The sequence below is a fragment of the Ixodes scapularis genome, unplaced genomic scaffold (genome assembly GCF_016920785.2).
Source record: "Ixodes scapularis isolate PalLabHiFi unplaced genomic scaffold, ASM1692078v2 PGA_scaffold1__304_contigs__length_218370807, whole genome shotgun sequence".
In the NCBI taxonomy this organism is placed as follows: Eukaryota; Metazoa; Arthropoda; class Arachnida; order Ixodida; family Ixodidae; genus Ixodes; species Ixodes scapularis.
In genome coordinates this window covers 47,230,183-47,253,827 of record NW_024609846.1, presented here as the reverse complement: position 1 = coordinate 47,253,827, position 23,645 = coordinate 47,230,183, and the positions used below count along the sequence as shown (strand labels likewise).

The window sequence follows — 23,645 nt, the reverse complement described above, 5'->3', positions numbered from 1 at the left end:
CCGCGTTTCTCGAATTTCCAATCAGCGTTGCTCAACTGGAACTCAAACATAATTTGTACTTAGCTCAAATGACCGAAACTGGCTTCATTATGAAGTAGACTTTATTTAGTAATCGACATAAACAATCGAGCGCTAAAAGAGTGAAGCCAATACCACATAGGAGACAAAACGTGCACACGACGCCATTATTAGTGAATCCCCAATGCGCTCCAAGCGGCAAACTCCCTGAGGCTCGACGAGGGACCCTGCCTAGCGGCAGACGCTTCCTTTTTGGCGTCGAAGCGTGCTGGCGTCTCAATAGACCTTTCGCTAAATTACCCAAGAATCAAAACGAATACTGGGAACGCAGGTACACGCGCTGCAGGCGCTCGCCTTCCCTACACCAAAGATTCGAAGTAAATAACCAAAATAAAGCGTTCGTGATGCGCGCGTGCGAAATGCCATTTGTTTTATGTGTTTTCTTTCGGACAATTACAGCTGAAGAGGACAGCACGCGCAGCGCGTGAACATACGACGTTCTTTTTGATACTTGGCTGGGTGCGATGAGGACGCAAGCCAGGCGACATTGCGTGGATTCGCAAATGTGGACGTTTGGAGATTCAAGGCACACGAATTGACATCTAAGAGGCATCGGCGAAGCGCGTCAGCTACAGCCCGCCTGCGATGTCCACAGCAGCGCCCGTCATGAAAGAGCTTCCGGAGCCACAGAGGAACACGATGACGTCAGCCACCTCTTCCGGGCGGCTGGCTCTTTTTAGAGGAATGTCCTGCACCGCCTTATTTTCTTTTTCAGGCTTTCTATTCCCTCCGGCCATAGGCGTGGTCGTGAGTACCGGCAGGACGCTGTTGACACGGATTCCCTGCGAGGCCAGCTCCTTGGCCGCCACTTTGGTGAGTGCCACCACCCCCGCTTTGGACGCTGCGTATTCGCCACGGCGGGGAAGGCACAGCTTTGACACGAAGCTGGAAACGTTCACGATGGCCCCGTCGCGAACGTTTCCTGCAATCATAGCCCGCGCCGCTGCTTGGGTTATCAGGAATGTGCCCTGCGAGCATGAAGAAATAGCACGTAAACTGATGTTTAGTCGTGTCCTTTTTCCAGTAGAAAACTGGTCAAGTGTATCGTGATTGCCGCTAAATTAAAGGGATACGTATGTTAAAATCGAGATATACCTCTAACGTTCAGAAATGAGTAAAACACGATCAGTAGTATCGCTTAATGACAATCGCATATGTGTATTTTTAACGGTTGGCTCTAATTATACCTTAGATAGATATTTGCATTTACGAGCATTAATCTTTTATTGATAACTTCAGGAACCTGGGAAGCATAGTTTTTGTCGTGCATGCATTATGCCTGCGTCAAGGGTTAGTCATAATTGGTTATGAAGTTTTCTTTTTTTTTTAATTCGTTGCACCCAGGACACAATCATGCGCTGACCGGATTTATGAGAATAATAAAGACAAGCTTACATATATTCAGGAGTGGACTGTTGGATGAGTACTTTTCACTGAGAAGTTTTCACGGATTCTGAATATATAGGGTGTTTGAAGTAACAAAGGCTCGATCTTAAATGAACCGTAAAAATCGACGCCTGCCCGAAACAATCTGAACTTTTCGTCGAAGGTGTATTCCATTGAATAACGGTTAAGAGTTGAGCTTGTTGGTACATACTTGTAAATATATCAGCTTGAACTTTAGAATTAAACTAGCTTTGGTTTAAAAATAAAAGCGGACAATAAAAGCAAAACCTAAAGTTAAAAAAAAAAGAAAAAAGAACGCGGTTGCATAACAACGGCTTCTTTTGCTGCCGATGGATTTTGTCTGCCTGTCGTCTGCTTCCTTTCGCTAGTCGGCTACACCTTCGGATGCTGCACCCGACGCCATCTATCAATACGTGCACCAAACGCGCCCTGCCGCTCGACTCAGTCGTCTGAGTCACCGCCCGCCGTTGACGCTGGCAAGTTTTTTGGCCCTACTTTTTACAGAAAGGGAGCTACGCTTTGCAATTTTACAAGAAAAAAACGGACCTGGGTAATACACCTCTGACGAAAAGTTTAGATTGCTTCGTGCAGGCGTCAACTTTTGCGGTCCATTTTAGATTGAGCCTGGTGACTTCAGACACCCCACACTTTACTAAGGAATACATCTTACCCCACGACTGCTTTTGCCTAGTAGGAACGGCTAGAGGCTCACAGCCTCGAAGTTCTCTACTTTAAATTTTGAGGGGTGCCCGTCGCCATGTATCTCCGTGTAAACCCGTCGAGACATTGGAAACAGCCGTGTCTGCTGACTTGGCAAATCCGGTATCCTGGTGCGTCGGAGCGGTAGCCCTCTCCATTGGCGCAGCGGGAAAGCTAGACAGAGTCGATAGCGCAATGCGTATGCGTTTTTTCTTACGGTGGCTTTCCAAACCGCTCGGGAAAGATGTGGCGCTGAAGGCCCACTGTCTAATACACATGCATGACCGAAGTAGAACGTCTTCTCCTAGTAAAGTGTTACAATTCTGCGTTTTCCGAGGGTGCGTGTAGCGCCTTGAGTACTTTGCACCTTTGGATTTCGAGGATCTCCTTGTGGTAACAGAAGTAGTGGATGAAGTTTTTCACACCCACTAATCTGTAATGTCTGCTATGTCGTGACGTCCTATATGCACGCTGCGCTATTCTTTGGTGCATTATGATCTGCCCCCTGACTTCATAGGATCACGCGAGGAGCTTCTCTTATCTTCGCCGACGGTCGCATGTTCGCGCAAGCTCCCGTGAAACATATTTCGCCTTGCTGTTGCTCTCTGTTACCTTCACCCCCGACGCCGCAATAAAAAAAAAAAAAAAAAAAAGCAATGGCGTCGGGTTGCGGTTCTTACGGTCCGGAGTTCGACTCCTACTGAGCCGGTAACTAAATCTCGATTGTTACAATTAATTAAATTTAATTATGAGTACGTAACATTAACTAAGATTCTGTCCTTTCTGGATGATTGTGCATTGCCTTCTATGGGATCTGTCTGTGTTATATGTTGTCTTGGCTTTTGCGTAAAAATTATTTTCTCACACCCGAGCGTGACACTTTTCGAATAAAATGCAGCCCACAAACAAGTTCTGTGTTTGAAAAAGTGCGCGAGACTACATACTTAATTCAAGCCGAAGGTGGCCGATAATTAGATATTTTTTTGCGGCTGCGAGTAAAACGCATAACTGTAGTCCTATTTTATATTTGAACTGAAACACAACGAATTATCAATGTGGTTATTGCGCCGTATTTTTTTTTCGTATTTTAGGAAAGAAAGAAAAAGGTCCAATATCGCAAAGTCATTACCAGCTTACTTTCATCTGTCTCGAAGTTAGCGAAATTACCTTCAGATTTACTCGGATGACATTATCGAACATCGCTTCCGGCAAGTCAACAAGAGGGGTCGGAGGGTTTCCAATGCCGACGCAGTTGACCACGATGCTTGCAGGCTGAGAACACAACCTGGAGATGTCCTCGAAGAGCGAAGCCACTGACTTCGATTGGCCCACATCTACCTGAAGTGCTTCATGTCCTTTACCTGCGCATTTGAAACGACCAATTGAGACGACACGCATCCGTACACCCTGTTGCATTCTTCACGAACGTCGTGCTACTCGTAAGAGCGCTCAAGAGATTAGTCTTCTTTCCTCAGGCGTCACACAAACGGAAGCTCCTTCATCTGTTATGGACCGTTTTGCTGAAAGAGGTCAAGAGAGGAGCGGTGAAAGGGCCGCCACGGGCTTTCCTCCTTCCTGGGCTGGGTTTCAAAACCGAAGAAAGACCCGAATTGCGGTCGTGAGATTGTTTTTCATCGGACAGGGTCACTTTCACTCGTAGACGTCGGATGAAAAAGGTGAGCTTCCGTCCCAACCCAGCGCGGCCGCAGGAATTCGATACACTCCGGGAAGCGTTGTGGTATTCAAAAGGCCGCTGCCTACGCAGGAAACGTGGCTCGTCGGTTCGTGTACCGCCGGCTAGCGGAGTATAGACCTTCGCATATCTTATCACGGGGGGTGAAAAATGCTGAGTCACCGAGCTGTGGACGGATACACAGCGTCTGATATACCGCGCAGCAGAGCAACAGCGCATGCTCAGAAGGCGTCCCACAGCCCAGCAGACAAAGATGGCTGAGCGCAGGAGGTGAATTTTTGGAAAGGTCTATAGGGGCAAATATGAAAGTAAATCGAAACAAAACAAACAAGATGTTCATATGGGGCCGTCATCATCCTTACCCGGTAGAGACTTGGCCACAGCCGTTGCTTTTTCCAAGTTCCTACCAGCCACAACGACTCGGCAGCCTTCCTTGGCGAAGGCGAGACAAACACATCTGCCAATGCCCCCGCCACCTCCGACTACGAGAGCGAGCCGTTCCTCGAAGAAGCGTGAAGCGTTGGACATGGCTTCCAGGTCGATTTTCGCTGCGAGGCTGCGGGAGAATATCACAGGTTTGCGAGTCGTCCCTGCGCAAATATATCTAGGGCATGTGATTTTACACGACTATTTGAGTCGCATGTGCGCGCTAAGATGTACGTGTACAACGGAAAAGAGATTAAAAAAATAATTAAAAACAAAAACGGTAAGTTTTGTTTCGTTTTTTTTTCTTTTTTTAGTTTAATACAAAACGTGTTATAGGGCTTGATTTGATCTTATGGGCGTTATGTTAGTTACAATTTCGCTTTTCAGGGTCCACAAAAGACTGATTTTGGCCCGAAGAACTGTGCTACCTCGGTGTGTATATTTAATGTGAATATTGAATAGTCTATAAACAGATTAAAGTGTTCACAAATTGCTATTATTATACAGTCTCCAATCACATTTTGGTACCGGCGGAGAAAAGGCAGACGCAGTAACGGCCAGTTGAATATTAGCATTCTAAGGGGGATTCACCCCCGATTTATTTGTTGCCTTTTCCTCATACATGGCGGAGGCTTTTTCCAGAACAAACGAGTTGCATGCTCGCAGCTGCGTATGCAAGTCGGGCGCTCGGGGTGAGCTCGGGCCGCGGGCTGTACGCCGCCGATCTTGGCGAGGTAGATATTGTTCCCCCGTAGTCTGCCACTACCGGAAGGGGTCAACGACCGGCGCGGAGTACGAGCAATAAAGTAGGAAAATGGCTCCGATTTCCGACTGCCTCTGGAGTTGGAACCACTTCCGATCCATTCAAACGTATTTAGTGAACACCCTCTTTGCTGATGTTGTGTGCGTTGGTTTGCACTCGAGGTTTCAGCGTTTGCAAGTGCGTCATTTGTGTGCAGATGAAGTCGCTCATGCATCTGACGCCTCGACATCGTTTATTGGCTTTGGCGGCGTTCATCGCTTGTTTGTCGCATGGAATTTAGTTTACGACGAGTACGCAGCGGCGTGTTGTAGTATATTTTTGCAGCGCTAAGTTTGCCCTTAATCTTTGCTACACTGAGTTCAGCCTTTAGGTGCGAGCCTGTAATGACTAGCGACTAAGGCGCTGCATGCACAGCCAAGCCAAAATTCCTGCATTATCTCCCTACGGGAGCCAGAGTTGCGCGTTCATCTCCGTAGCGCCGTCTTTTCTTCACGGCATGTTGATCCCGCTCGTCACGTGACTGAATTCGGCGAACAGCGGCGCCGCACGTTCGAGGCGCGCGGCGCGCTCAAAAGCAGGGGAACGCACGCCGGGGCGCGTGCAACGTCTACTTTCCTGCACGGCACTTGATCCGGTTCCTCACGTGATCGCGCAACTGTGGCTCCCCTAGGGACAAACCAAGCTGGTGCATGCTGGGCAGCACTTGAGCCAAAAATGGCGGAGCGTCGCCGCCAATCTAGTTTGGCGCGGCGCCGGCATCAGTAGACCAATCGGGGCTTGCTCGCAAATTGGAACGCGTCACCGGCAGCCAGAGCATACCAATAGGAGAGTGCGTCATGAGCGAAAAATGGCGACGCTTCGCCCGCGTTTCATAGGAGCGCCCGCGGCGATCAAGCTATGGCGGTACTTGGATAAGTCAGGAAATTCAGCGCTTTACTAAAGTCAGTAATGCACGAGTCACGGTCGAAGGTAGAAAATAGCTTCTGACCGTGGTGCCATTTTCACGGCTCGTACGTACGGCGCCTGCTTTGCTCCCTTTAGGAATTGACGAACATGTGCGTGCTGAGCTATGAAAATCGAAGGCTCAGCAGTGCGATCTTCACAACCCAGCCTTTTGTAAACAAAAAGCGTCTGGCCGGTGTGAACCTCAGCGTTCGAGCGTATGTACGGTGCCTTGCTCGCATTTCAAAACCACGAAACATTATAGCAGTCTGCAGACTGTGATTTTGTAAACATAGAAAGGGTTGATGAGCATATTTCGGCATCTGCTCATCAGCGCTAATAAAGCGTAAAAAAAAAAAAAAAAAGACAGTGCATTAGATTTAGCGTCTTGTCAAAACGCTATACTCCGCTTCACCTTATGTTGTACCGCAGCGAAGGCTAGAAGCGCGAGCTCATAGCGTTGGCAGCTGCCCTTGGTGCACGGGAGCTTGTGCCGCCGAGATGTGCCCTAGAGCAAGGAGCTCTCGCTTGTAGCCTCTCCTGCGGTACAACACAAGGTGAAACAGAGTATAACAGTAGTTTCCTTTCGCCTTTGTTTTTGCAGAATTATTCATTTTATTTCACGTTTATCGCCCGCGTGCAACGTGAGCGAGTGTGCTGATCCGCAGGACGATTCTGTAGGAGCGAAGAGCGCGCGTGCACAGCTTTGAGCGATGCTCAAAGCTGCGCTACACCAGCTGCGCGACTGCAGGGTGCCTGTAGCATTGGCCTCATAGCCAGGGAAACTTGTGCTAGATTTGTGCCAACGTTACTAGAACAACTCGGTTGGAAAAACTGCCATAGAGCCTATTCTGAAAAAAAGTTGCACCGATCTGTACTTGAGAACCGAACTAATAGTGATCGCAACGCCGCCATTTCTCCCGCAGTGGCCATTCGGGGAACTGCACGGCTACTTGTAATGGTTCGGGAGTATTGCACTCGATTGTGTCCGCTGTGACTTTACTATTTTGGTTTTAATCGGCAATTTCGGCGCCGGAACGTATACAGAGCGCTGCCAACCACAGTCTCCCAAGCGGACGCTACGCAATTATTTACTGCAGTTAGGACGCATTCAGGTCGGGACGCGCTACCTGATGTCACCGGGGAGACATGGCTGTATAAAAACAATATTGCTTGTGCCGGAAACTCCCGTAAACTAAAATTGTGCGCAAACATCACGCTCCTGCCATGTACCAATCTCCAATAAAAGTTCCTACAAAAAGCGATTTTTTCGCTTGGATTCACGCAAAAACATGCTTTCTCAAAGCTCATGGTCACCACAGTAAAAAAAGAGATTGAGCCGTCATTTCGGCACCTTGAGCTTGGGAGTCTCGGTACCTTGGGAACATTCAGTGGTTCTACCAGTGCCATATAAAGCAAATTTAATGTTTTAACTCGTCGCTAAAGGGTTTTGCTGTTATCGTGTTTAGCCAGTCTCGGTGGATGCCAGTGGCCCAGGTTTCTAGGCGGAGTTTCGCAACTGGGTGTTTTAGTAACGCTGATTTCTGCCAAGCGAATGGTGCACGTCACGCGCCGTATACTTTGAACCCGAACGCAGGTGTGATCGGTTTTAGCGGATAACTGCAAGAATTTAGTGCCGTTTTGAGAATGGGTCTGCATAAACCCGCATAAATTAATCAAAGCCTGCGCATTGAAATCTTGATGTCATCCCAATGATATTCAACGCAGATACAAATTGGACATGAGCGCAGCGTCAACGTTCGACTGGAAGTTGTGTCCAGTCAGCCTGTCGAAGGATGCTCCGCGTCGGGCTTCGGCCCAATTAGTGAGCGGGCGCCATTCGAGTGTGGTGATGCACCGTTGAAGAAGACGAAGTTGTTCACAGGATTGTGTGGGACAGCAGTCTGAGAGGATGAGACGAGACATGTATGACGTAGTGATGCCGTGACAACGCACATTGCCCAACGTTGTCAATGGGAGATTGGTGGCCGGTGGGCTAAAGTGCACATCCAGCTCGAAGCGCGTGGAGCGAAGGTCCGCACTGCAAAACCCAGGGATCCTGGATTTGAGTCCCAGCCCTGCCCGTTTCAATCTGGATGAGCATCGTACCGGCTTGCGGTCGTGCATCACTACTGCGTGAGCACGTTGAAGACCCCAGGTTAGCAGTCGTACTGCACTGGCAAAATTGCTCATCTACAGTGTAAACCAGTGTCGCCCCATCCTGGCAGACCGACCTTACGCTGCATAAGCACTAAAACGTCCCATTTGAACGTTGACAATGCCTCAACGCCGCGCAACTCCTTTTTGGCAGCGACCCATCCGAGCAGAGTGGCCCAGGCCTCCAATCCAGCTTGCTTTCGATGTCATTTCAGAAAAGTGAAGAGTGCAAGGGTACAAGCGTACAGATTTGAGCATTGCTCAAGCTGAGCGAGTGCACGTACGCCAAAAGATTTGGCAATAGCCTCTTATTATATTGGATTATGCATTGACTTCATAGCCACCGAAAGTGGTGTCAAGTATACGGCGTGCGACACGTGCCGTTTGCTTGACTGACTTGACACCGGATGTGGCCGAGATCGGCTTTGCCCAGCGGTTTTTCTGGAGAATTGCGAGATATCATTGCCGTCTAGACTTTGAGAATGGCTTTGAGACAATGCATGTAGGACGTAGTGATGCCATGGCAAGGCGCAATGCCTTGTTAGCGCTTCCGCGCGCTTGTCTTTCACTTTCAAGAGCATATGACTGCGGCCGGGGCCGCGAGCTATTCCAGAACAACTATAACAGCCAATGCAGCACCACCTGACATGGGTATCCGGGAATCGCAAGGCAAACCCGGACATTAACATCCCCTCAGTGCTGGATCAACTCTGATGGCGTGTAGCGTCCTCATGATGCGTCTCGGCTACTGCAGTGGAGCCTTTTTATGTGTTTGCTGATTAAACAGAGTATTGCATCTCTCGGCAACTGTGAATGGCAGCCGCCCTAATATATACCTTGCGTTTTTGTTTCCTGTTATTCCTATTACCTCACTTCCTTTTCACAGCAGGTCAGGTTATTGCCATTTTCGATTCTACCATGTCCCTCTTCCAGCATCGGCCTTAGTGAAGAGGCTTGTCAATGCCCGTTTCAGTGGCTTGGTATGTCGGTAAGACAAGACCACAGTGACCGTGGACAAAACAAAGTCAGCAATGGCGGTTGTAATCTGGCGCGTGTCTAAAGCACGTGGTCTAAAGCGTCTATGTACTCAGGGCTTTATTTCACCATAAGTGCAAGCAAAGCCGGAAGCTCGAGCGCATTGATTTTTTGGCCTGTAGTGAGTCGTCCCACCAGCTGCCATTATGGTGGCCTTGGTATAGAGTGTACTCTAAGGTACGAGTGGGACGAGCTACAGGCTCCGCTTATGCTTTCAGTTGCACCTCAAAATGTGGAGAGCGATCAGGTGGGACCAAGCCATTACGATCGCAGCGCCACCCTCGCGGCGATCGAGCAACGACACAGGTCAAAGTCATAGAGGCCATATAGCCCCTTAGGGGCTATATTGTATTTTTTATGATTTTGACGTCAGAGGTAACGTCAAAGAACCACGGCACGATGACGAGATCTTACGACGACGCTACGACGTCATCGTCGACTACGACGTTACGCGGCGCGAAGATGCTGTCGTAAGGCAATCGTGACATAGCGTCGCGTCGAGGACGACGCCGTTTCGCGACATCAAGTCGCCGTTGTGACGCAGTCGTGACATCGCGTCGCGTAGAGGACGACGCCGTTACGCGACATCAAGTCGCCGTTGTAACACGGTCATGATGTCGCACGCCACGTCGAGGACGACATGGACGTGGTCGTCGATTCCGACGTTGACGTCGACGCCCCACGCAACTTCAAACACCACTATGACGTCACGGTAATGTCGTCCAGACGTCATCGTGAACATCAACTTCACGACGAAGTCTTGACCGCGTGTAACGTCGTCGCCTTCGCCAGCATCAACGTAGACGCGCAGTCACGACGAAGTCTTGACGTCGTGTAACGTCGTCGACGATGACGTCGACGTCGTGAAGCTGTCAGGACGTCTTCGTGACGTCGAGTTGCGTCATGTCGACAACGACGTCAACGAACTGTCACCAAGCGTCCTTATGAAGCTGCACTGACAAGGACGCCGTCATCTTGACATCTCGTGACGTTGTCGTCGTCGTCATCAACGTCAACCTTGACATCGTCGTTGTCAACACAATATGACGTCAGAACGCAGTCCTAATGTCGTGTAACGCACGTTGCCAAAGTCAATGACGGCGTTGACGTCAAGGCGTCGTCCTGATGTCGCATGGCGTTGTGACGACAAGTCAAGTCGCGGTGACTTCATGTACGTGACGCGTGTCGTCTAGGTTGTACAAAGAAATATAGTCCGATGTTCTATCTTTTCTATAACCTTGACCAGTGCACCGGTCAAGCTTGGCGTTGGAAGGAAACGCGTTTTTCATAAAAAGCAGCTAATCCAAGCCACTTCGCTCGTAGCGCCCGAGAGGGCGCTACGAGCGAAGTGAATTGAATTGGTTGTTTATTTTTCCGCATGCGAAGGTACCGAAATAGTACTCCGGTGGCCCCACTCGTCCTTTCTAGTATACTTAATGCTTTGTCTCATCCTACGATGGGCTAAAGGCCAAAGCCACGGGCCGCTAGGACAAATCAGGTTTCCTCACTAAACTATGACATGGTTAGCGTTGATTAGGGGTGGACGAAGAATGCTCCTAACCCAAAAGCACTGCATCATTTCAATAGCTTACACACTGCAAGAGCCTCTATGTCGTGGCATTTTTTGCAGTGTAAAATTGTTGAATCACTCAGTGCTATTCTATTTGAACCAGTGTCCGCCAATCCCCATCACTGATCCGAGACGCGGGCACTGATACGTGTATCGAAGCGAAATACCGAACAGTTTCTAAGTGGCTCGTGATTGGATCAGGCGGTCCGTAGCTTTGGCCTTTAGTCCATCGCAGGACGAGACAAAGTATAGCCTTGGTATCTTTTGCAGTGTAAACTGTACACTATCGCTTTTTCCTTTTTTGCAAGAGGATCTAGGATGCACACCGGTGTGGTTCAAGGACGCTACGTGCAAGCCATGTGAAGCGATAACTCAGCCGAACTTCTATCTTCTTTCCTCTTGAGCTACGCGACGCCGTAGAATCAAAGAGCTGAGCTGGATGATCACATTCACGGTTGTCACGTTAAAGAAGATGCCGTAGAAAAATCGCAACCGAAAGGAGCAGATGGCGGGCAACCTTGGCCTGCCGGAGGTGGCATCTTCGCCATGCATCAGCCGAGGAATCGGCGAACTTGCTGACGCATCATGTTCCGATGAAGAGAGGCTGTGTGCCGGTTGCAGATAACATCTGCACCAGAAATCAGAAAAGAATTTGACGCATCCGCGTGGCTGCCGCTCTTCAATACCCATGTACAGAAGTAACAAAAGAAAAAAATATATACCGATAAAAATATTAGTTTTAGTTCCCTTTTTACAGTTGAAACATTTTTACTCTGTATCGGCCTCCATCGACGTGGAATCATTTTGCATCAGAAGAACGGGGAAGGAGATACATCCCCACTACGGAGCCCCTTTTTTTCTATCTACACGGGGCGCTATTCGATTTTGAAATTTATTAAATTAATAATTACAATGAAATTATTATTAGTTTAATGTGAATATTAATAACTAATGAAATAATTACTACATTAAGGGCGGCAAAAGTGAACCCCATTAAATTTAATACAGATTACACGCCAGCTTTACAGGAAATGGTTTCTAAAAAAAGATAGTGCTGCCGTTGTTAGGTAATCATTTTTAATTTACTATATTTCATATTCGCGTGCCTGAATAATCGATCAAGAAACAACCATTGTTAGAACTTCCACACCTAAAAATAGTAATGCGAAGAATATTAATTGTAAATTGGGATTAGCTTTACCTTACATTTATGATTTATGTAATATCTTAACAATCGTTTCAAACATAAAACCTTAAATTTATATATGTTATATATATATCTTAGAAAGATATTTGGTAAGAATGTCGAGCATCTGATGAAATATATATTAAAATACATGCCTGCAGAAATTCGCTTGCGATTGCTGATGGTGTCATGTTTGAGAGTTCTATAAAGCTCACGTAACGTAACTGAAAACCAATATTATTTAGAACAATTTATGTGTATTTATACATCCTTTTTAAAACTTAATTAAGTTTTGATAACGTTATTACTGAACTCATTTACTACCAAACGTGACCACACCACCGTTGCGCATAGATTCGAGTGTCATTATTTTTATGATCCACGATTATTCGTTTCCAGAGATATTTTCTTGACAGTTATATTTATTTGAAGGCAAACGTTCGGCAGCCCTCTGCCTGGTTAGGAATAGACATGAAGCGAAAAATAGGGACTGTAACCAAAAATTTAATGAACATCTACCCGACGCTTTGGGATCACTTCTCTCTTTTGTTCACGGATTAGTGACGGAAAGAACACGCGCCGCCTAAATGCACATACGGATGTAGGGAGCTTTGCTCACGTCACGCAGTCCTGAGATGTAGCTGCTGGGCATTCCTTTATTTAGGCATTCGTTTATTCTCTATATGAGTCCAGGTGTCTCCAAACGTTTTGGCTAAGGGGCAAGATTGGGGATCCGTTACTGTCTCGAAGGCCGGAAAATAAACGAATATAAATGAAGAAACGCTAAATAAATAATCCTAGGTAAGCAGTTAAATACAAAATCAAAAGTCAGAGAAAAAAGAAAAGAGTCTAAGGTTGTTAAATACGTTTTATGTATTCAACAACCTTAGACACTTAAAAAGACGTCCAATAAAATTCCCCAACTTTCTACCTAAAATGAGATATTACCTCTAATAAGAACTCCATAGCCTGTTCTGCCGTATATGTTCTCTTTTATTGGAAGAAGAGAAATTAGCATTTATTGAAAGGAAGACAGGATATTACAGAATGAGACATTTGCATTTATCACTGTGTATAAACAGACAGAGGAACATAACGACAAATATAAACTGAAATATTTCGTTAAGTTTAACTAAAATCGAGCTTCGTTAAACAAATAAAAAAGTGTCTACCGTGATAAATTTATCTCCGTAGGTCATGAGGCTCACCTGTACGCCAAAAGGCACAGGCGTGCTGGTCGGGGGCCGTGGGGAAGCACAATCCGCTGCTCAAGAGCACACCGAAAAATTGGTCAACATCCTACCGAGGCTGTAATTCGCAGTTTAAGATATCCGAAAACGCGCCTAGAAATTCTAACGATCCTCGACTTGCAGGCGCGTGACTACAGCATGGACACCACTCGAATGGCGAGGTGATGTTTGCAGTTCAGGTGGGGCCACCTGTCTCTATCATAATCGCAATTCTCACGTCGACAATGGACGCGTACGACCTCTCAAATTTCTGCGGAAGCGAACATTATCAGCGAAAGCCAGGTACAAAACGTCGAGAGGAGAATTAATCCAGCTACAAAGAAACTTCCTTCCTTCGCTTGCTCGGTCACAATGACGAGACACCTGATCCAAAACTCCGTCGCGTGCCTTCTCGTAAAAAAAGAAAGAAAAGGTCTTTCTTTTCTCGAAAAAATAAATTTTTAGCACAATAACAGTTTCCTCGGTAATGGGCGCTGTCCTGTCACCGTTTACGCTGGACTAACAGACAGCCGCGACTGCGCACTCTAGCGGCAGGCCTTCAAGGTCATCGATGCCCACAGGGAAAGAGGTGCATACTGCCGGTTCGCCGTCTTAGCAATGGCAATCTTAGCTAGTACTTACTATCCAAAGAAAACAGCAGAACTGCCTCCAGCAACAGGTAGCGGAAGTCGCAGTCTTCGCGGTTTCCGCAACCCGCAGTCCGGTTGGGTTTGGACCGGCCTTTAAAACTGTGAACTCCTTGTCATACGGCAACAAAAGAAGAAATAGGTGCAAAAGGAATCTAATAACTAAGAATGCCTGCGCGGTCGAGGCTACCACCAAAGTTACCGATTGCCTTCCTCCCTTTTCTTTTAGTGCCCGATTTCCTTATCACCTAGACGTACACCGGCGCGTTGGATTTTCTTTTCTTTTTCATCCGGCCATTTTCCGTTGCACACGGTTTGTACTCGCGCTAGGAAATGCGGACGCGACCCGCATCCGCGTTATTCGTCTGTTTCCGGCAAATCGTTCGCCCATCGCACGTCGTCGAAGCGCTAGCGTGCCCCAAAAGAACAAAAACAACGACTTCCCCTGCGGACGCCGCGGGCCATTATTTTTCTTTCTCGCTCTCGTTCCTTTTTTCTTTTTCTTATACCGTCCCGAGCACTTCCCCAATTTATCCCCACTTTCTTGACTCGTGTTTACCCATGTACGTACTTTATTGCCTCCTTTTTTTTTATTTAACTGCCTTGTCGTCGCCGCCTTTGTTTTTTTAGCAACGGTTGTTTATGTTGTAGTTTCTTGACGACCTTTTGTTTGTACTACCCCAGTCGACGACTTCTTGCCGCTTGCTGCTTCGGTGGTCGGCTGTACACGCATTGTCGTGCCGGAGGGAGGGTGGGGACGTCGAACGCGTTTTGAGGCTCGAGATGCGAGTGCGAGCTTATAAAACGTTTCCGGGAAACACGAACAAATAAATGCTCGACATAGTGGCAAACCAACAGCGAATGCGAACATTTACATGCATTCTAGTGGCTGCTTTCCGGGGAATTGTTGACGGTGGCCGAGTAAAATATGCATTGCTTGATTCAGATTCGTGAGCGATTTTAAAGCACGACAATAAGAAGAAGAATACAAAACGAAGTTATTTGTTTTTCAGCCGTCGTAAATGACAGCAATATAGTTGGTGAGAAACAAATTATAATTTTTTTTACCACATCCTGAGTATTTCTATGAATAATGAAGCGTAATACATGGTAAGAAAAACACTGTATGGCAAACGGCTGGGCAATTGTGTTGCGGACGTGAAACCTTCTAGTATCACGTGACATGAGGTCAGGGCCGGCTTTTGGGGTGGGCGATCTGTGCAGGTGCACAGGGCGCCGTTCATTGGGGGCGCTGAAAGGGCCGCCGACTGAAAATAATATTGTGTGTGTGAGCGACCAGCGACGACTCCGGACTCGCAATGCCAATCAGTGGTGCCAACTCAAAATTCAGAAACCCGCCGCAAGAATTCCGAAAACGGCCAAATTTATAGTGTTGTGCAAGAATGACTTTATAAAACATTTTATTTCTTTGATTATTTTAGAACATGTATAAATATTTAAAAAAAAATATTGCTAAAGGTACTCTTCTTTTACTTTACTACTTCTTCGACTTGTTTGACCTAAAACTGGTGACAACAGGTTGTATTAAAAAAAAGATGTCAGCGGGAAAACTGCACGAAAACTGCTAAATTGGCAACACTGATGCCGATGTCTATTATTGCTGTTTTCTGTTGGTGAGAAACTGACCGTCTCATTTGTCAAGGTAAGACATTGCATAATTGATTTCGAGTTATTTGCACGAATATCTTGAAGTGCATTTGTTCCATTTCCAGTGAAGTGATCATTGCGTAACCTTACCACTGCGTGCACACCTGAGTAGCTGAAACTGAATTGTCGTGGCACGAGCATATTATTAAGTAACGACTGCTAGTTTCTAGAGTCTAATTGTTATTGCTCAGTGTGCACGTGTTGCTGGATGTAAACTGGGTGAATTTTCATCGGTTCGGCCACTGTTCTTTGCGTTGACTTTGAGCTTCGGGGTCCGTATCACGTAATCTGGTGCTATGCCTACGGTACTGCATACACAGGTGCCACGAGCTGCTCAAAATATTGTGGGATCTACTAAGGTCCCATAAGGTGCGCCTTCGGCTTCTTTTAGACGATAATTTTTTTTTTGCGTTTATAAGTCGCGCGTTTTTAATACTATAAATCACGACCATCTAGCTTGTTTTTGAATTATTGGTACAATACACATTACGGGTCAGGATGCCTGGTGTAAAATTTATATTTAGTCTGTTGGTTAAAATTTCAGTGATATGCCACATCCTCGAAAGAAACCATCAGGAGCGCAGTACAGAAAACGAAAATTAGAACAAGACGGCGAATCCTGGAAGAGCGCAGATGCCCTGAAAAAGTGTGTGAAAGTACACGAGGGCCCCTCAAGTTCAGGTGAACCAACAGAGGGAGAAACATTGCACGAAAAGAGCTCGACAAGCGAAGATTATTCCCAAACAAAAGAAATTGAGACGCCGCAGCAATATCCCGACGACGCCGAGGGCTCCACTGCCAGTGTAGCCTGTGACACTAAACAAGATAGAGATGCCACATTGAATGAGATGAAGGCCGCCAGCGACGGACTGTCTGATCCTGCATTATGACCAAAGCTGACACCACAAATCCGGGACGCCATAGTCAGCCAAGGGCCTTCGAATAGAGAGAGCAGCGTCGTTTGTTTTTAGCATGTGGTTCTCGACTGACAACGACGAAATTGTGACCATTCGCGCTAGGTCACTCCGGCATGTTTACTAACAACGTGATGCTGGGTGCGAAAATAGGAGAAGGGGGGGGGGGGGGGGGGAGCCATGGCCGCAGTTTGCCCAGGGCGCTTGCTGCACTAAGGCCGGCCCTGCATGAGGTCCACTTTGCGTCAATTTCCCAACTAAATATAGCGGGGAAATTAAATTGGTGTGTGTGTGGCGTGGCGTTAATTCTCCCGCTAAATGTAGAGAAGAAACTAAATTGCCGCATAGGTCACGTGACGTCAGGTCACATGAAGTCAACTTCCCCGCTAAACGTAGCGGGGAAAGTGTATATTGATCTGGAGGTCACGAGACGTGAATTTTTCCCGGTAAACTTGGCGGGAAAAATTGACGTCACGTGACCTACACAGCAAATCAACTTCTCCGCCAAAGTTAGCGGAGAAACTGAGTTGGTGTGTAGGTCTATGACGTCCCATAACGCAACACTGCGCGCGTTGCATTATAGGACGCGACAGGCCACGACTTCTCGAAATCCGGAGCAATTAGCCGAATTACTTTTCACGTTAAAACAGCGAAATAGACTGGAACAAAAGAGGAACACACACGCCAGGACAAGCGCTGACTCGCAACTACGAGTTTTTTTGCTTCTCCTGTCGGTGTATGTTCCTTTTTTATCGTTGTCTTTTGTGCTATCTGCTCACTATGTATAACGACTACCAACTAGCTTAGATTTCAACTTTATTACAAAGACAGCCAAGCATTCTTTTTTTTTTTTTTTTGCTGGTGGCATTAGCTTTGTAGAAAATAATAAATAAATTGTTTTAAATATCATGTTTTGTCGGATTCACTATACAGTAACAAGAAGAGGCCTGTCGGGGCACCGGGTGAAAGTCTAAGGCGTCTGATGCTAGACATTTAAAACCCATATTGAGGTTGTGCTGTGAGACTGTGCGTGAATGAAGTGCACGGCACTGTGGAATTATATTTTCATTATGTTTTTATGTTCGCTGGAGTGGCTCTCTGTTTTTACGCCACGTTGTGCAATAATTAACGAGAGAGCAAACAAGTGATTTCTTTTAGAGCGAGATATGTTATTAAAAAGCAAAATAACAGGTCAAAAGATCAAAATTAAGACACGCCTACCAATGAGCAAAAGCTTATTATTCAGTATTGTTGAAAAACAAAATCTATAGAAATAGCAGTTTGGTTTTATACAGGTTTAGAACGGTAACGCATTTCTAAACCTGCGTCAAAACAGTGCTTAGCTCCAAAATTACTATCACCATAATTGCCGTCAAAGTGTAAAAAAAAAAGTTATATGTTTTTTTTAATTACTTTATATATTCTGAAATGATCTAGTGACATATTATAACTTCCTTGATAAATTGGGATTTTCTGTAAGCAAATTATTTAAATAACTTTGTCGAAATTGCGATTTGCAAGGCCACGAAATCAAGCGAGACGTCTTTGTTCCGAATACAGCGCAGGCGTATGTGGACATATCTTAAGGTGCATAACGTAAAGGCGCAAATGAGCTGGTGGTTACTGAACATTTTGAAACAGCCTTAGATTGGGCAATACGAAAGGTGACACCACGAGGAGAGAAGGATACGTTCTCCTCTTCTCTTGGTGTCGCCTTTCGCTTTCCTCAGTCTCGGGTTGTTTTAAAACACATCTTGAGTTCAAAAAGGGTGACTTCTATAGACTTTTTTAGTAGGTGGTTAGAGCATGGCCTTTTTTCCGCCGAGTTGCATAATGTGTCGAATTGTTTTATATGTACCAAAGAAGTCGACTTATTTCTCTAAGCTCTAGAGCATAACAGTGGCTAGTTTTGAATATAATTTTAATCTCCACACGATTTTTCATGTTTGCGCTATCGCGCGTCAACGTCACCGCGATTTACTCTTTTCCATGTTATGTAATCGCGTTTTCGTTACATGGTTTCTAGAATTCTTGATTTTTATACCGCCTACGAGAACCAAGACAACGCACAAAGGTTACTTTCTTTTCTTAGAAAAATAAGTTATTAAAAACCAGAAACAAACATGACCATGGTGAAAAAAAGAAGGCGCTAGTTACGGTTGCATGTTTTTTTTTCAGTCCAGATTTCTGAGAATATCCTATGAATTCCCTCCAATTATCACCACCGCCCATTCCTTCGCGATATTTTATACTACTGCATAAGCAGTGTCAAGTTTCTTCTTATGACTTGGTCATACCTGGGGAAAAACCAACCGCATTGCCGCTTACCAATATTTTGATTTACCGCACGAGTTCGGCAATGCAGCTGGCTCACAAATATGTACTTCTGTCGTTGGTCGCTGACGACCTCAGCTCTATAGAGCAACATTTATAATGTTGGCATAGTAAGCGTCAGCTTTCACATATTCGACGCCTCGTTTATACTTCGAGCCCCCTATCTTAGGGGTGCTTTTTTTTAAAAGCAGTCTATTACTAACAGCATCCTTAGTTGATTTAATTGCCATCTATTTTCGTGCGTTCACTCCCCTCTGTAACGTACTTTGTACAATGATGGAAAAACAAATATGAACAAGATTTGCTTGCAAGAGTGTCAAGCGTGTCATGATGGTACATTTTTTTCAATGCTCAATTTGTTTTGTCGTACACCAATTTACGTTCTACGCGCTAGTGGTGCTACGTCAATAGAGCTGCGGGCCATGCCGCCATGGCCGTGGTCATACAGTCCATACATAATATAAAAAGACAGTCCGCAGGCGCTGCCCGAGGTGTGTTTGAATTTGGAAGCGTACGTATCTACGAAGCAAGCGCACTTCAAACATGTTTAGAGTCGTTTTCGCCGGATAAATCAGCCATCCTGCCTGCAACAAGCACAGTGTCTTTCGTAGGGTGTGTGAGCAATGCGACAGCGGCTTCAACATTTCAATGCCGAGTCATACTCGAACCGAAGGCACTGAAAATGTCGCGTACGTGCGCGCTGTGGTACCGGGAGAGGTATATAGGAGGAAGCAGAGTTGACGACTGGCAAGCATCTGCGCCGACTGAATCGCCCGACACGACATTGCTCCGCCTCAGTTTGTGCATTCTCTGAGTCGTCGCAAAGAAAGAAAATTAATTAGGAGAGGACGACGAGGCGTCTGATCAAAAAGACGCGGCGGCTCGTGCTAGGAAGGTCGAGACTGGGCGTAAGCGTTGACTGCGTTCCTCATAAAATGTAATTATGAGTATCACAATGCGATCGATAGATGGAAATACGGCTGTTATTTTAACTCATAATGGGTTTTATCGGACGGATTCCCCGAGAAAACATCCACGAAGAACCGTCACGAAAATCCTTCGCGTCAATTTCCCGACCTAAATTTGGGGGAGTAATTTTGTTTTTTCGCGTGAAGTCAATTTCCCGCTAAATCTAGCGGGAAAATTGACGGGACGTAATCACATCGGGCGGTTTCAAGGCACGTGACGTCAATTTCGGCGAGGTGGTTCTGCGAGGTGGTATTTACTAGTCAGCGCTCAGTCAGTGTTCTAGGCGTTAGATAAAATTTAACGACATACGTTACCCGTTACTTGTAAAAAAGGAAGGAAGGCGTTTTGCGTCGAGAAACTTAGGGAGAGGAGGAGACGAGGGAGGACGGTCGGAACGCCGAGCTCTGATTGGATAGATTAGTGGGTAGACCTAAAGCTATAGCTGCCTTTGTCTCCCCTGCACTTATCGAACGCATTAGAAAGCGTAACGCCGGCGTCCGGCGTTTGGCTTTCGTATTCGAATGCTTTGAACGATTGCGGTGGAGACAAAAGCAGTTAGCTTTCGGTCTACCCCCTAATCTATACTATCAGAGCTCGGCGTTCCGACCGTCCTCCCTCGTTTCCTCCTCTCCCTAAGTTTCTCGACCCATAGACCAGCGTTACTCAAAAGAAAAGGAGCGCGTTACTTTGACCAATCAAAAGTAACGCGCGTTGCTCTTGCGTTACTTCCATAAGTGCTTTGAAGCATATTACTCTTTTGACGCGACAATTATGCATAATTGCACTATATTTCCAGGAATATTATGTCCATGCATAACCTTGACATAACTACCCTATTTTTTACGGTTTTTATTTTGAAGGAATGCGGGATACGTTCAATAATTCATGACGCCTCAAAATACAAAACAATGAAGTGTAAGTTTTTAAAAGGTATTTGGGAAAAAGATTAACGCAATTAAAGTAAGTGCATTATTCGTCACTGTTTTGAAAAGGTAACGAGTACTTTATTACGTTACAGAGAAAAGTAACGCGTTGGCGACAACACTACGGTCAATATATTCTGAGCCCCCCGACTTTTTTCGGCCTAATTGAGCTCGTGTAATTTTTATTTATTCTTTAAAAATTTCTTACACAGAAAGGTCACAGTATAACACGCACAATAAACGATCGCATCGAAATTATCGGCAGGAAAGTGAGATGCTCGAATTAAAACAACAACAGCACTAGCAAGGTACACTGATTCGGTTATTACACCCTTTGTTTTTTGGCCCACCTCATTAGCAGGGTTGTTTAACCTAGATGATGGCCAGTGGCTCGTCGTTAACCCGGAGAGGAAAGCTATACCCTGGACCGTTAGTGCGCTGTTTTCCCAGACCCGCGAAAACCGTTTGCTTTTCGATTTTCTGTTTTAGCTTCTCGCTCTCTTTCAAGTTCGTTTGCTAGCTGCCGTGACCGCAAATCTCGTTTGCAATAACCACGTTTGAAAGAACTGCGTTTGCGGCGCGCGAATGCTTCGGCGGATTACCTCGCTCTAGCCCCGGGCGGACGCTTCTCTGCCCCGATCGTTTTTTTTTATTGTTTTCCCATTTTTTTTATATCTTTCTGAAGTTCGAACCAGACAGGGAGATACCCGCTTACTGTGGACACGGCACTGTTTATGCTGTATGTGCCACGTTCGCTAGACACACACAAGATGAGAACTTCACGAAGGAGCTTCAGTCGACCCGCCTCCAGCGCGAGCTCATTTGACAACGCTTCGGTGTGTCGTCCTGCATCTTTGAGCGCGCGCACGCACAGCCCAAGCACGGCGGAAGCCACGGAACACGAACTTGAAGGCGGGCGTTCGAACCCCGTTGTTCTCATTCTGTCAGTGACTTCATGTGCCTCTATAATCGCTCTTTCACGAAGCGTATTCTAACGGTAGATCTCGGTACGGCACAAACTAATTGTGAAGTTCTTTAAAATCTTTTTTGTGCTATTTTTTTAAGCGTTGCGGTGTCCTGGGTGTATACCTGGCAGATGTTCGTGGGCTGACACCAGACATAAAAGACCACGGGACTCACCCTACTTTGCGCTTCTCGAGCGGTCAGTGAATACGTACAACTTTTTATCGCTTATTACACCTGCAAAATATGGACGTATGAGTGGTGTCCAATATTTCGCAAAATCGGAGGCCGTTCCACAACCCGCGTGTCCAAATAATGTATTTACCGTGTCAAAAAATAATAATAAAAAATATCTTTTGGGGTTTTTTGACGTAATTAACGCGTCAAAAAAAATTGGTCTTTTGATGTTTTTTTTTATGACGTCATGAAAGTGTCATATGCGGTCGCCGGCCGCGATCCTGGCGGTGTTGCAGCAGCAGTTGGGGATGTGGCCGACGCCTGTTCGGCCGCAGGTCGCTATTTAGAGTTCCTAAACTTGTCAAAGACAAAGTTGGAGCCGAAAGTTCGCGAAGCTCGCCGATTCGACGCCGGCGACAAAAGCGCCAAGTCATCATCGTGATAGACCAATCGATGCGCTCCGTCAACTTCAGTCCCAAATTTGTGTTGGACGAGTTTAGAGCCCCAGCTTGACATTCCACGGAAGCTTTCGCAGCCAGGAGTCGGGACGCCATAACGACGGCGGCACTCGCGTTTTCTCATGCTATTTGCCGGAATTCCTACGAACGACCGCTAGGATCGCGACGTTCGACAGCGTACCCCTCCAGCTTCTCTGACGTCATTTCCTGCCACTTTGGAACCACTTTCGATGCTTGGGTGGTATTCGTTGTGTTTGTCCGTCCCTTATTGTCCCGGTCTCGGGGTCTTTTCGAAATGTTTAACCACCACCAGCTCGTTTGTGCCCTTACCTTTTGTTCACAAGTTCGTCTGCTTCTTGCAACAGGGGCAACGTTACTAGATTACCTCAGTTGTGGAACTCCCGAGGAAGGGAGCACCCCCCTTACCCATTTCAGTCCGCCTGCTCTGTCCTCCCGTTCTTTGAAGCGCCATATATAGATCTCCGTCTCAAAACTGTGTGTTCCATAGAGTACGGTGGAACGCCATCTAGACGCTGTGTTTCGAAACGTACGTATTCCATAGGGTACACTGCAATTACCATAGCAGCCGTCAGGCGCGTCGAACGACGGGAGGCGAGTCGTGGTGAGTGAGGTGGGTACTGCTCGTGCAAGCAGCGTCTATGAGCAGTTCCGTAACTGAGCTAATCTAGCAATCTTGCACAGTGGTTGTGGTGACGTCAGAACGCCGAGCTCTGACTGGCTCTGATTGGACGGATTGTGGGCAGACCTCAATGCTAGCTGCAGCCTGCATGGCTAGGTGCCTTGATGTCTACCCACTGTCCTTCCAGTCAGAGCCAATTCCAGCTCGGAGTTTTGACGTCACCGAAGCCCCTGCGCCAGAAGCAGAAAAACTTGCGATCCGCATAAGACGCTAAAACACGCACCTGTCGGAGACGCGTTCCAGGCGCCGTAGTTCGGACGCAGCCGACGCTACGAGCTGATGGGACCAATCAAACAGCGTCGCAGGCGGCAGGCGCGGGGTCTTCCATGTATGCGATTCGGTCAGCGATAACAGAACACGTACACGAAAATGATTAAACGCCACGTAGTTGCGCCCTTGACACTGTTCGGATGGTCACATCGGCTGCGTCCGGACTTTTGATCAGTATAGCAGTAGGCACCAAAAGAATACAATAACGATGTAACGAACAAAAACAACAATATTGCTCTCCTACAATACACTAATATGAGTTGGCTGTATTTACGAACAAAACAAAGAAACAAAACAAAAATTACAATAGCGCGTCTTGCTCAGAATTCTGCTTTATTGATTTTCGCGGCGCAATTTCGCGTGGATTTTTTTTCTCTTTCGTTTGTCGCCGTCTATTTCATACAATATTCTGTAATATTTGGTACGTTAAAACTAAA

The 23,645-nt window shown here is 46.4% G+C and overlaps 1 protein-coding gene across 1 annotated transcript in view; it reads right to left on the bottom strand.

The window, feature by feature from the left end:
* Window positions 1-647: 647 nt before the first annotated feature.
* The window catches only part of LOC8026524 ((3R)-3-hydroxyacyl-CoA dehydrogenase-like), a 60,660-nt gene continuing 37,662 nt past the window's right edge, over window positions 648-23,645 (bottom strand). The window contains exons 3-5 of the mRNA XM_002404013.4: window positions 4,240-4,433; window positions 3,352-3,545; window positions 648-1,046 (exon numbers count right to left, since the gene is read on the bottom strand). Coding sequence (XP_002404057.4) covers window positions 648-1,046; window positions 3,352-3,545; window positions 4,240-4,433 — 787 coding nt within the window. The remainder of the gene's footprint in view (window positions 1,047-3,351; window positions 3,546-4,239; window positions 4,434-23,645) is intronic.